Source organism: Podospora anserina, chromosome 6 (genome assembly GCF_000226545.1).
Source record: "Podospora anserina S mat+ genomic DNA chromosome 6, supercontig 2".
Taxonomy (NCBI): Eukaryota; Fungi; Ascomycota; class Sordariomycetes; order Sordariales; family Podosporaceae; genus Podospora; species Podospora anserina.
Window position 1 is genome coordinate 2,786,119 of NW_001914857.1, and position 12,522 is coordinate 2,798,640.

General features: G+C 52.9%; 5 protein-coding genes across 5 annotated transcripts; 3 read left to right on the forward strand and 2 right to left on the reverse strand.

Moving 5' to 3' along the window:
• Window positions 1-443: 443 nt before the first annotated feature.
• Window positions 444-1,286, forward strand: PODANS_6_7520 (uncharacterized protein; the record flags this gene model as incomplete). The annotated part of the gene is made up of 1 exon (XM_001910634.1): window positions 444-1,286. One exon carries the CDS (start codon window positions 444-446, stop codon window positions 1,284-1,286), a length of 843 nt encoding a protein of 280 aa, XP_001910669.1.
• Window positions 1,287-1,834: 548 nt separating this feature from the next.
• On the reverse strand, window positions 1,835-2,308 carry PODANS_6_7523 (uncharacterized protein; the record flags this gene model as incomplete). Its single annotated transcript, XM_001910635.1, has 1 exon — window positions 1,835-2,308. The coding sequence occupies one exon, from the start codon at window positions 2,306-2,308 to the stop codon at window positions 1,835-1,837; it is 474 nt and encodes a 157-aa protein (XP_001910670.1).
• Window positions 2,309-3,364: 1,056 nt separating this feature from the next.
• Window positions 3,365-3,853, forward strand: PODANS_6_7525 (uncharacterized protein; the record flags this gene model as incomplete). Its single annotated transcript, XM_001910636.1, has 1 exon — window positions 3,365-3,853. One exon carries the CDS (start codon window positions 3,365-3,367, stop codon window positions 3,851-3,853), a length of 489 nt encoding a protein of 162 aa, XP_001910671.1.
• Window positions 3,854-6,151: 2,298 nt separating this feature from the next.
• Window positions 6,152-8,996, forward strand: PODANS_6_7530 (uncharacterized protein; the record flags this gene model as incomplete). The annotated part of the gene is made up of 4 exons (XM_001910637.1): window positions 6,152-6,285; window positions 6,354-8,574; window positions 8,629-8,775; window positions 8,832-8,996. 4 exons carry the CDS (start codon window positions 6,152-6,154, stop codon window positions 8,994-8,996), a joined length of 2,667 nt encoding a protein of 888 aa, XP_001910672.1.
• A 473-nt stretch (window positions 8,997-9,469) lies between these two features.
• Window positions 9,470-12,254, reverse strand: PODANS_6_7540 (uncharacterized protein; the record flags this gene model as incomplete). The annotated part of the gene is made up of 2 exons (XM_001910638.1): window positions 9,470-9,655; window positions 9,714-12,254. 2 exons carry the CDS (start codon window positions 12,252-12,254, stop codon window positions 9,470-9,472), a joined length of 2,727 nt encoding a protein of 908 aa, XP_001910673.1.
• Window positions 12,255-12,522: the final 268 nt, after the last annotated feature.

The following is a 12,522-nucleotide window of genomic DNA, read 5'->3' on the forward strand; positions in this document are numbered from 1 at the left end:
GAGCTCTGCAACGGCTCACGATATCTATTTCGAGGACTATTTTGAGGATTACATGGATACACGTCGGGTCACGACAATCTTCGCGAATTTGAAACTCGACGACCGTCGCTCTTTGAAACAGGGTACTAGCTCCACATCCACACCTCCTACGCCGTACTGGCGCCCCGCCGCTTCCGTCCAACCTATGCCGCAGAATACGAGTAAGACCAACAATGTATTCGAAGCGGCGTTGGACAGCAACCCGCCGCAAGCCATTGCCATAATTATCTACCTTGCTTCCTGAAGCTAGTCGTAGTCTTCAGACTTATATCACATCGTCCACCTCTTGTTCAAGAGCTGATCTGCCTCAAACCTGAACACATCGTCTTCGTCTTACACATCTGCAAAGCAATTACGCCACCTTACACTTCAGACCTCTTTTTCCCAACCGTTACTCTTGCAAAATGGCCCAACCAGTCCGTATCTCCCAATCTTTCGCCAACGTCGCGACAAACGCTCTCCCCACCTACCCCAACCCTCATGGAAATGCCAACGCCACCATCTCCGGTGACTCAACCCGCGACACAGACCCCCCCTATTTTGCGATTGCCTCCCAGAACAACTGGAACAACCTGGGCACCAACTTCTTAGGCAACCACCCCGCCTCCACCACCCCCAACCATCAGCTCAACGTCGAGACCGTCTCCCTCCGCGAAGACGCCGTCCATCACGGCAGCGAAGGCGACGTCGTCCGCTCGGCCGCAATGTACCTCCTCCACCCCATCAATCAAGCCCTCAGCACCCACCCCAACATCGCCATCACCTGCCAGTCCGAAGCCTCCACCAACCGCATCCGCAGCGACATTACCTACTATCGCCACCCCAACACGGCCAACCCAAACTTCAAGGCCTTTGCCGTCGTCGAGTTCAAGAAGCGCGGCGTGATCACGGCGACCGAGTTCGCCGCCACGATCAGGTCCCAAACCGTCCCCACGCAGCAGGTAGTTGACAACACGGTGGCAGCCGCCATGGCCCTGCCCCACGGCAAGCAGACGTACTTTGACGGGGACTCGTTTGTGCTGATCAAGCAGGCGGCTTCGTACGCGGTGGCGCACAGGACGCCGTATGTGGCGCTGTTCAATTGGGATTTTCTGGTGCTGGTGCACTTCACGCAGATGACGCCGACGATGGACTATGTGGGGGATTACTGCCAGCTGCAGGTGATTCCGGCTGCGCAGTCGTCGGCGATGAGGGGGGCGTTGTTGGGATTTTTGGCACATGCTTACGATAATGCTCCGGCTGTGTAGGTCGAGTTCATACAAGATTGGGTAGGTAAGGTATGGGGTGCGAAGGGGGACCTAGATATCAAACAACTTGTGGTGGGGTTCTGGGAAGACTGGCCGGAACGAACCGAGTCCTGTTAGCTTGCGTTGCGCGATGTAGCAGGACTCAGAAGGATCAAAGATACCGTAATATTAAACATATCCTAGACCCTGTAAGACAGTTGTATCTGGTAGAGCCATCATGAACAATCTGTCAAATATTCCTAAAAGCCTCCAGACTGCCACTGCAGTCTCGTTGTACTTCATCTTCGCCCCAAGTAAAAAACAGTCATCCTCCAGTGGATGGTAGGAGAACAGTAGGTCAAAGGAACAGCGTGTGGACACGTATCGGAAGCTTGTGTGATCTCTCATACTTCATTTGACAACTAGTAAAAGCAGTCGAAGGGGTAAGTCAAACCAATAGACATGGAAAAGTGGAACATAATGTTGATGGGAAGCACATTTCTCGATTGTTGACGCCATGGTCTACATAGGTGCTGTCTCCGAATCATCCCCGCCACCCCAGCCCTTTCTCAGCCAATGAGACCCCATCTAACCGCCTCTGCGTTCTGCGGCTCGATCAACAAGCGAACATGCGTTGCCGTGTTGATTCGTCTAGCAGTTGTCACCAGTGACATAGACGTTCCAGCTTCCCTTGAAGAAGTCCTGAGCGGAAACCTTGCACTTGCCCGAGTCGAAATCGCAGTGGGTGGACTCGCGCTCGTCCTGGGTAGCCAGGGTGAGGAGGCGGGGTCGGTGTCTGGATCGGTGAGGTTCATGCCAGCGGTGAAGTTCTGGGTCCAGCCGGGGTGGGAGATCTCCATCTTGGCGATGGCCTCCTGGACTGTGCCGGTGACGACCTCGCGTGGGCCGGTGGGAACGTTAGGATCGATGGGAAGATTCCACTCGACCTCGTTGACGGCGTAGTTGGCGATGGGAACAATCACGGCGCCATGGGCGAGCTGGGCGAGAACAGCGCCGATGGCGCAGAAGATCTTGGAGACCATGTTGACGGATTGGGGAGTTTCGTGGAGTTTGTTGGTTGGTAGTTGTTCGTGTCGTTGATGTTGCTGGAAGAAGAGATTGACAGAAATTGGTCTGGCGATAGGTATGTGGTGCTTTATACCCAGGCCTAGAGCATCCCAAGGAGCTTCTTCACACAGGACCACAATTGTTGAGAGCTTCCCATGTTGCTCTTTGCCCTATCGCGTCACTTCACTTCAGGCGTGACCGTAGGTAATCATCATGGACGGAGCATCTCGACAAATTCACTAGCTTGGAGATGACTTCAATGCAGGCTCCGGTGGATCTTCACTGATGAGATATGTCCTGGTTACTTTATAGAACCCATTTTCTTCGGACTGCGTTGCTCTCAGATTCAGTGGGGATAGGTACTCTCAACGAGAGTTGATAAGGTAGCTCATGACCACCCTTTCAATAAGAACGTCATCAGTCAAGACTACCGAGGCCGGTTAAATGGTATTGATCTCTTGAACCGCAGCTTCGTGATTTTATAGCCTTTTTTTCAAACCCTACCTTGCTAATTGCGAACGTGGTTGGAGAAAGGGTTGTTTACGTCTCACCTCTTTAGTCCTACCTAAGGTACCTATGATGTTCCGATATCCAGCCATCACCTTGTGCCAGGGATAACGGGATCTACCTTCGTACTCTACTATGCTTCATAGAATGAGTAAATATTCCCATGGTGCGCTCTAAGTTTACCAATGACTTTAAGCCTCACAAGCCTCCCAAGCCTCCCAAGCCTCCCAAGCCATTGCGCTGCCTTTTTGTCTTAGCTGGAGGGTAGAGTTTAAAGTTTTCAGTTGATAAACTTTTAAATAAGATACCTTACCTGCAAACCTTGCCCTCAAAAGGCTTTCTTAGTGGGTTCTAGTGGTGGGTTTTAGGTGTATATAAGGGAGTCCGCTCCCACAGGAGGGACCTGTTCCTTTCCTCTCTTCTCCATCAGACAATACAACCTTCTTCACACTGGTCTTCTTCCCTCTCGGGCTCAAACCATAATAGCCAGCAGCACCTCCAGATAGACATATATCCTCTCCACCATGGACAGCTTCATCAACAGCATGAAAATCTTCGATTGGCTTCGGGCACCGACGCGCGACAATGACGGTGATGATCTGCGTCAGAAGACGGACCAGCAAACCCCAAAGACCCAGCCCCAGTGGCATGATCCCGACGAACGCGCTACCCTCTACCAGACCTTCGTCAAGGAGCGTCTTGAGCTACAACGGAGCCTCAACAAGAACATGATGCCGCAGTCAAAACCGAACAGCCCCCACATCAAGAAGATGCAGAGGGAGATGGCTGCTTTGAGACACGAAAAGGATGACTTGCAGCGAAGGTTTGTGGATGTCCAGGACGAAATGCATGAGTTGGAGCGAGCGTTTAGGAATACCTGTAAGACGCTTGCTCTTACGCAGGTGGAGGTTACCAAGCTGAGGGCGGAGAAAACTAAGTATCGCTGTCCGGTGGATATGGACATTGACGAGTTTCTGAGAAGGGGAAGGGAAAGATTGGAGCAGGTCGAATAGGATGTGCTTCTGGAGGTAGATGAGGAGAAGGGCGACGAGTTATTGGCTGTATACAGGATGATAGGAAAGCTTGGAGAGGAAGAACGGCGACAAGATGCTACTGGCGGGAGACTGGAAGGAGGACGACTGTTATGGGATGAGATCCGGTTAGGGTTTGGAAATCTGAAGACTACAACCTCCGTACGGATCGTTGGGAGGTCCCACAGATGAGGAGGAATACGGAGGGGGCGCAACAGGCTTTACCAAGGGGGCGTGATAGGCTTGTTGATACCGATATGAGGTGGCTTTCTCAGTGGGTTCTAATTACAGTTCAAGTCGTGTATATAAGGCTGAGGGAGTCCGCTCCTGCAGGAGGGACCTGTTCCTTTTCTTTCTTCTTTATCTGACAATTCAATCTTCTATGGAGACCTACTCCTGTATTTAGTCGTAGGCCCATATCAGCCACTAGGGATATACCTATCCTGTTTTTGTCATTGCTTTCGTAGATGTGTCCTCTTTCTCATCAAATAGTAATGTTATAAGGTACTGCTTTTATATATGTAGTAGCGTCACCAACTGGTCACCATCAATGCCCTCTGGTATGATCTATCATGGATGCCATGTTGGAAGAGCAACATGGCCGGGTCCTCTTATCAAGTACGACGCATATCTGACACAGAGTGAATACATCCCATTTCGGAGCATTCCAGGTTACCATGGAGCATCAATAAGGCAGGTAGCCTGCAATTAAGGCACACGCGAGTATCAACGGAAATAGCTGAATGACGCGCTATCCCAACAAGTCCCATCGAAGACATCATTCAACAAGGTCTTGGAGCAAGAGAACTCTTGCTCCTGATGACCCAGTAATATAGCTATCCACTTCGTGACCGTACAGGTTCAGCAGTTAATTATTTACTGGAGCAGACCTGGACTCTAACAGCCATTCAGTTTAATCTTGATGCTTTCCCAAGGTGCATATATTTCTGGCAACTCTATCCTTGGAATAGTTTTCCTCTTCACCAACACCGACTCAATTGTCATAAGATACAATCTTTCGTGAGCATCGTCCTTGCTGGCCTTCTGGCCGTGCTCGGGCTCTTCACTCAATCAACATCCGCCGCCGACATTCTACAGGTACACAATCATTGCAACTTTCCTGTTTGGTGGTGGCACAGCGCCATTGCGGAAGATCCGAACCCCTGCGATAGAGGTGTGAACGGCCAATGCATTGGCAAGGGTGGTGAGCCTTTTGAGGCTCTCGCTGGACAGACCACTGCCTACCCTTGGCTGAAGAACGACAAAGGTGTCTCTATGAAGATCCGCCGCGGAGACAAGGTCGACAAGTACACGTTTCAAGTCCCAGTCTTCCAGTTCGAGTATTGCCATTGCACTCAAGGAGAGCCCTGGGATCAGGGTCTTTGGTGGTAATCTTTAGCTTTTCACATCCTCGAAAGGACCATTCTTGCTGACTGCATCCTAGGGACCTTTCTGACATCGACGGGAGCGGCCCTGGCCTCTATGACACCCCGTTCGGCGACCAAAACGTTTACGTTCAGACCACTGGTGCCGGCTCTTCTGATGCTCAATACAACACTTGCCGGAATCTCAAGTGCAAGAAGAACATGTATGATTGAGGGTGCCAGGTGGAAAGGATGTCAAGGTTTCAGAACATGAAACCCACAAGTAATTTTCTGAAGTTGTCATTTTAAACTTCGACACACCACACCACATTCCCCAACAGTTCAACTGGTTCCGTACTTATGAAGATGGTAGCGGATACCAATTGCCATGGCGCTCCGGCTGCCTGCTGCCCCGTAGTCGCTCGGGAAGCTCTCTCGAGGAGCTTCGTGCTGCGGTGGAGACATAATCGGCAGTGACCGACTTGTTTATTCAAGCAGTAAAAATGTCTTCACGGTGTGCTGAAATGAGATGTTAGATATGTGAAACGATAGATACTCTCACGGTACCTGATGGTCAAGCCACAATCTGATAAGATAAGGGAAAGCAAGCCATTGACGAAGTGGAAAACTCACGTGTTGCCGGGGTTTGGCTTGGTCTCTAGAGTTACTTACGTAATCTCCAGTGCGCTGACTGTGGAACTGACACAGTGGGCGATACCCCTGCAGCAACACTGCTATCAACGAGCTCACCCAGCTGTTGCCATGCTCTCCATTGCGTCGTCATCTTGCCCGCTAGATCCAGACCCAACACCCGCCATCACGAGATATACGAAGTAACCAAATTACACCATCCCATCCGTACATATACTGCGCTGGTCGCTGGCAACCGATACATTTGAAGCAGCCCATCCGCAACATGTCTACCCCCGCGCCGCCTGAGGACCAGGCCCGCCTGCTTGAGGATGCATTAATTGCCGTGCGCCAGCAAACAGCCATGATGCGCAAATGCCTGGATACTCCCGGGAAGCTTATGGATGCCCTCAAGTGCTGGTCTGTTTTCTGACTGTCAATTGTCGTGCTAGCCGCACCGCGTGCTGACTGAACGTCTTACCTTGTAGCTCGACTCTCGTCTCCGAGCTCCGGACAAGCAGCCTCGGCCCGAAGCAATACTACGAATTATACATGTCAGTTTTCGATGCCCTCCGATATCTGTCTGTCCACCTGCGCGAAAATCATCCCGTCAACCACCTTGCCGATCTCTACGAACTTGTGCAATATGCCGGCAACATCATCCCACGCCTATACCTGATGATGACGGTCGGGACGGCCTACATGTCGGTGGAGGGTGCCCCTGTCAAGGAGCTCATGAAGGATATGATGGACATGAGCCGTGGCGTTCAGCACCCCATACGTGGGCTGTTTCTGCGCTATTATCTCATGGGCCAAGCCAGAGACTATCTGCCCACCGGCGACTCCGACGGGCCCGAAGGAAACCTCCAGGACTCGATCAACTTTGTCCTCACCAACTTCGTCGAGATGAACAAACTGTGGGTGCGTCTCCAGCACCAAGGACATTCAAGAGAGCGGGACCAGCGGACGCAAGAACGCAAGGAGCTTCAGCTGTTAGTGGGGAGCAACATCGTGCGACTAAGCCAGCTCGTCGACCTTCCGGCCTACAAGAATGGCATCCTCGCGCCCCTGCTCGAGCAGGTTGTCCAATGTCGAGACGTCTTGGCCCAAGAATATCTTCTCGAGGTTATTACCCAGGTTTTCCCAGACGAGTTCCACCTCTACACATTGGACCAGTTTCTTGGCGCCGTCTCGAGGCTCAATCCCCACGTCGACGTCAAGGCTATTGTGATAGGCCTGATGGACAGGCTGTCAAGTTATGCAGAACGCGAGTCACAGGACGAGACAGAGGAAGACAGGGGCAAGATGGAGGAGGACGCTTTGACAGAGTTGCTCGAGAAGGTGAAGCTGGGCAAACTGAACGCAGAGTCGCCAAGTACGGAGCCACCAACTGATACAGCCGAAGTCCCACGAAACGGGGACCAGAATCCGGATGATGCTTCTTCGACAGCGGAAACACTAAATAAAGACGATAACCAGCCAGCCCCTTCAGTCGCTGATACCGAAGCGACCGCAGTGGACAACGCCGAGGCTGAGCCAGCCAAGAAGCGGCGAGGCATTCCGGAAAACGTCCGGCTGTACGAGATATTCTTCGGCCAAGTCAAGAATCTTGTGCAAGCACAACATCTCCCCATTCAAGATACAATTGCACTTTGTGTCTCTTTGACAAATCTCGCCCTCAACATTTACCCCGAGCGGTTGGACTATGTCGATCAAATCTTCGACTACGCCAACAGCAAGGTGAAGGAGCACGCCAACAGCCCAGATCTTCATTCGCAACCAGCGCAGCAAAGTCTTTTGGCGCTTCTCCAGAGCCCGCTCCGGAGATATGTGTCCCTTTTTACTGCGCTCTCCCTCCCAACATATGTCCCTCTCTTCCAATCACAGACCTACCCGACTCGGAGGGCGGTAGCCGGCGAGGTAGCCAGGCACCTCCTCAAGAACCACACTTTCATTTCCACACCCGCACAACTAGAGAATGTGCTCGAGATCCTCAAAGTTCTCATCAAGGAAGGGTCCCAAGCACCAGCGGGTTATCCCGGCGTCGTCCAGCCCCGCGCCCGTGCCCTCGAGACAGACGAGACAATGGAAGAGCAAGGCTGGCTTGCCAGACTCATCCACCTTCTCCACTCCGAAGACAACGACACCCAATTCCGCCTCTTGCAAATGACGAGAAAGGCCTACGCCGAAGGCAACGAGCGCATCCGCACCACCACCCCACCGCTCATCACCGCCGGCCTCAAGCTCGCGCGCCGCTTCAAGAAGAGGGAGCACTACGACGACAACTGGTCTTCCCAGTCTTCCGCCTTGTTCAAGTTTCTGCACTCTGCCGTCTCAACGCTCTACACAAGAGTCAATGGCTCCGGCGCGGCGGAGTTGTCTCTGAGACTCTTTTGCTCGTGTGGGCAGGTGGCTGACCAGACGGGTTTTGAGGAGGTGGCGTATGAGTTTTTTGCGCAGGCCTTTACGGTGTACGAGGAGGCGGTGAGCGATTCGAAGGCGCAGTTTCAGGCTGTTTGTGTTATTGCGAGCGCGCTGCACAGGACGAGGAACTTTGGGAAGGAAAATTATGATACGCTGATTACGAAGTGTGCGCAGCATGCGAGCAAGCTGTTGAGGAAGCCGGATCAGTGCAGGGCTGTGTATTTGGCTAGTCATTTGTGGTGGGCTACGCCCGGGGCGGGGGAGGAGGAGGAGGGAGGCGGGGATGTAAGTTTCTCTGGGATATCCGATGATGTGGGTTGTGCTGACGAGAAGTTGAAGCTCTATCGTGACGGCAAGAGGGTGCTCGAGTGTCTGCAGCGGGCGTTGAGGGTGGCGGATAGCTGCATGGAGACTGCGACGAGCATTGAGTTGTTCGTCGAGATTTTGGACCGTTATGTGTATTATTTTGATCAGAAGAATGAGTCGGTATGCTGTCTTTTCCTTGTTGCCCATTCTTTGGCAGGTACTGATATTGGTGGCAGGTCACAACGAAATACCTCAACGGCCTTATCGAGCTTATACACTCCAACCTTGCCGGCAACCAGCAGGACAGCGCGAGTGTGGACGCTAGCAAGAAGCACTTTTTGCAAACGTTGGAGATTATCAGGAGTAAGGAGTATGAGGGGGTGGTGTTGACGCCGAAGTGAGGGGTTTCTGGGGGGAGTGTAGGGGTGATGTGGAATTAATGAGACGGGATAAGGTCAAGGGAAAAGTCCGAGCGTATTGATAGGTAGTTTATTGAATGGGAGACCATGTAAAAAGTACAATTCTGTGAGAACCTCCTGTGTTCTTTGCGTGCACCCTTGCTGGTGTCTTGAGTTTATCTTGTACATTTTCTCGATTAAGATCGTCTTTCTCATATACAACCCCCATTGCTCTGTGTAGATCTCCTCCTTCTCCCTTTATAAATAGATACAAGAAATGGCGGGGACTAAGAATACAAACAAAAGACAAGGAAAAGTTTTGTGTAAGCTGCAGTGGACTGTTGTAGGTCCAGGAGAAAAGGAAAAAGCCGAAACGCCATGCGATGCAAAAACCAACCCCTCAAAACAGAGCCTCCTCGAGGAAAAAAGGGTCTAGGACAAACCAAAAAAACCAAGAACAAAAAAGAAAACAAAAATCACCTCGCAGCCAAATTCTCCGCCGCCTTGACCATAATCCCCGCCACCTTCTCCAACCTCCTCATCGCCTCCTCCCACTGCCCGTCCTCAATCGCGTCCCTCACAGCAGGGAAATACCCCTCATCATAACTCGACCACCTCTGCGGCCCAAAAACCACATGTTTAAACTGTTTCCTTCCCGGTATCTAATTTCCCATCATTAGCACACACCCAACGCCGTCAGAGGAAGAAGAAAAAACTCACCCCATCAATATCCAACAAATCCGAATCAAACCTCCCCATCCTAGCATTATACTCGGCCCTCATATCCCCCAGCCCGTTCGTCTCGTACCCATTCGTCGCAATAACCTTATTCTCCCACTCCGTCTCCCACTTTACAAACCTCCTAACCGCCATCCCGACTTCATCGGCCGCGTCTCTGAGTTTCGTGACCTTGAAGATCTTCTCGTCGTAACCTGTTTGGTTTCTCGCCCAGGTTTCCAAATCACCAACCCACTCCGAAAGCTTATCCGCGTAAGCGGGCATGTCAAACGGCATGATTGGGCGGTTAGACAGCTCAAATGCCAAAAGGCCGACGACGCGGCAAAGAATAGTGTGGTAGACCCAAGACGGGTCCCCTTCAACAGCCATCCAGTCATGGCTCTCGTACGACGAGTGGGCCGGGTAGCCAGGTCCATCAAAGTGGAGGTCGATGGAGGCGGTACCGGCGATGTCCTGAAAGGCGACATAGTCCGAGCCGGCGCCGAGTCCTTCCAGATCAGCCGAGCGTTCGTTCCAGAGGTCGAGGAGGGATTTGAACTGGTTTTTCGGGTCGGGGTAGTGTTCGTCTGTTGTCCTGGCTAGGACTTCAAGCAGGAGCTTCTTGAAGACGGGGTTGCCGGCGGCGTGGAACTCGCCCCCGGTCACGGCCGTGTCGAGGTTGATGTATGCTAGCGCGTTCTCACGTAGGAAGTCGTCGTTTTGCTCGACGTATTCTGTCGAGCCGATGAGGTTGTATTCTTCCGCATCCCAGGACATGAACTCGATTGTGCGCAAGGGGCGCCAGCCTTGCGCCAGGAGGCTGCCAAATACTCGGATGACTTCCATCATGACGGCTGTTCCAGAGGCGGGGTCGGCAGCTCCAAAGGCCCAGGCGTCGCGGTGGTTGCCGATGATGATGGACTTTTCATCCTGCTCAATGCCACCGATGCGGCCGTAGACATTCCAGATAGCTTGCTTCTCGACTTCATCTTGCTCATTCTTGAGGCGGACAATGGGTGATGAAAGGTTGCCGGTCCACCACTCGTCGATGGAAGGGACACCGCCGGCCCAGCCATCGGGAATATGTTGCCCATGTCCCTTGAGATGCTGAAGGAGAATTTGGGCATCGCGCCAGCCAAGGGGAAGACTGGGGATTTTGACGAGACCCTCGGCCTGGTCAACCTTGACACGAAGCTTGTCTTTCTTACTGCCCCAGCCGGGAGTCAACACATCACCCACTACCCAACTCATCAGACTGACGGAGCCTCTCTGGACACCATCAGCTGGCATCCAACGGCCCAATGGTGCTGTCGGACCCTTCAGGTACCCGGCATCCTTTGGATCTGTGTAGATGAGACAACCTGCAAATCCGGCGAGCTCAGCAGCCTTGACCTTGAGTGCCATGTCAGTTTGGGTGCCATAGTATCTGACCAAGGCAATCGCACCCTTCGTGTCGATGCCTCTGTCTTTTAGCGTCTGGAAGTCCTCCCTCGAGCCGTAGTGAGCATAAATCAGGGGCCCTTTGACATCCCCTGACTTGGAATGTCCATGGAAAGCGTATGTTTGACGGCCTGTCGTTTCACCACCGACTTCATCTTCCTCCAACTTGGCCGTCCACTTGACTTTACCGTCGTCACCCAGAATCTCCACTGCTCTGCCCCCAGCCTTGGGGTAGTTGAGGTAAACATGGTACGTGTCTCGCCTAACATTTTCCAATCCATGCCGACGGAACTGGGCTTCGGTGTACTCCATGAGCGCAAAATCTCCTTCAGTCCCTGCCAAATGCGCATAGCTGGTGTAGCGCTTGGAGTACTCTGCAAGATGATCTGGATTCATGGAATTCTCGATGTACAGCCTGATCCTCTCCGGCGGGAACGCGGTGCTTCCCATTCTCCTGGCCATGCTGGTGAACATGTCGCTGGCGAATATCAAGTAGAGAAACCCAAGGAGCATGAAGATGGCGAGGATGCGGGCGACCAGAAGCAGCAGCGCCGCGCTCCCAAACTGGGGGAACGCAAAGCGCGAGGCTGGTGTTTCTGTCTCTGCATTTGCCGCCTCGGGGTCGGTATTGCTCTCCTCAGCCGTTGCAGCTCGGCGATGTAATCTTGGTAACTTCCACTTCCACCTCCAGCGCCACTGTGGTAGTGAGAGCCCTATGCGCTTCCCCCACGACGGCCGGCTTCCCCCGCGCACGTCCGAGTCGTCAATCTCCAGCTCTTGCATTTCCCGGCGCACTTGGCGGGTCTCTTCATCTGAATCGGAATCATCGGAGCTGAACAGGCTGTCTTCGTCGTCGGTTTCAACAGTTGGCGCTCGGTAGCCACCTGGTCGGCTGCCACGCTGTGAGGCAGGATCTGTAGGATTGTGTGCATGTCGGGAGCCCCTTAGGAGGGATTGCCCCTCTACTGCGCCGGCTCCGGAATCGTCGATCGGGGAGGGGGCGAGATCTCGTTGCTGCCAGTCGCTGTTGCTGCCGCTGGCGACGGCCTCATCGTAGGTCGGTATCGGAGGTACCGGTTCGTACCGCTGTTTTTCGGAAGGCATTGTGTGTAGGATGTTGCGCAAGCGCTGTGCACATTCGGGAGACGCGCGGAGGGCGGAGGGGCAACAAGAAAAAAGGAGGGATGGCCAATTTCTAGAAACGGACAAGGCAAGGCAAGATTAAATGATGGAAAGGAGGAACCGTCTTCGTTGGATGGCCACGGGCAGGGCAAATGAGCGTGGTGAAGAGTGTTGTTATCTTGGTCGTTCTAGGTCTGTAGGGAGATGCTCATCATCAGTCCAGCTGGTGTTGGAGCTGGCATCGATGGAA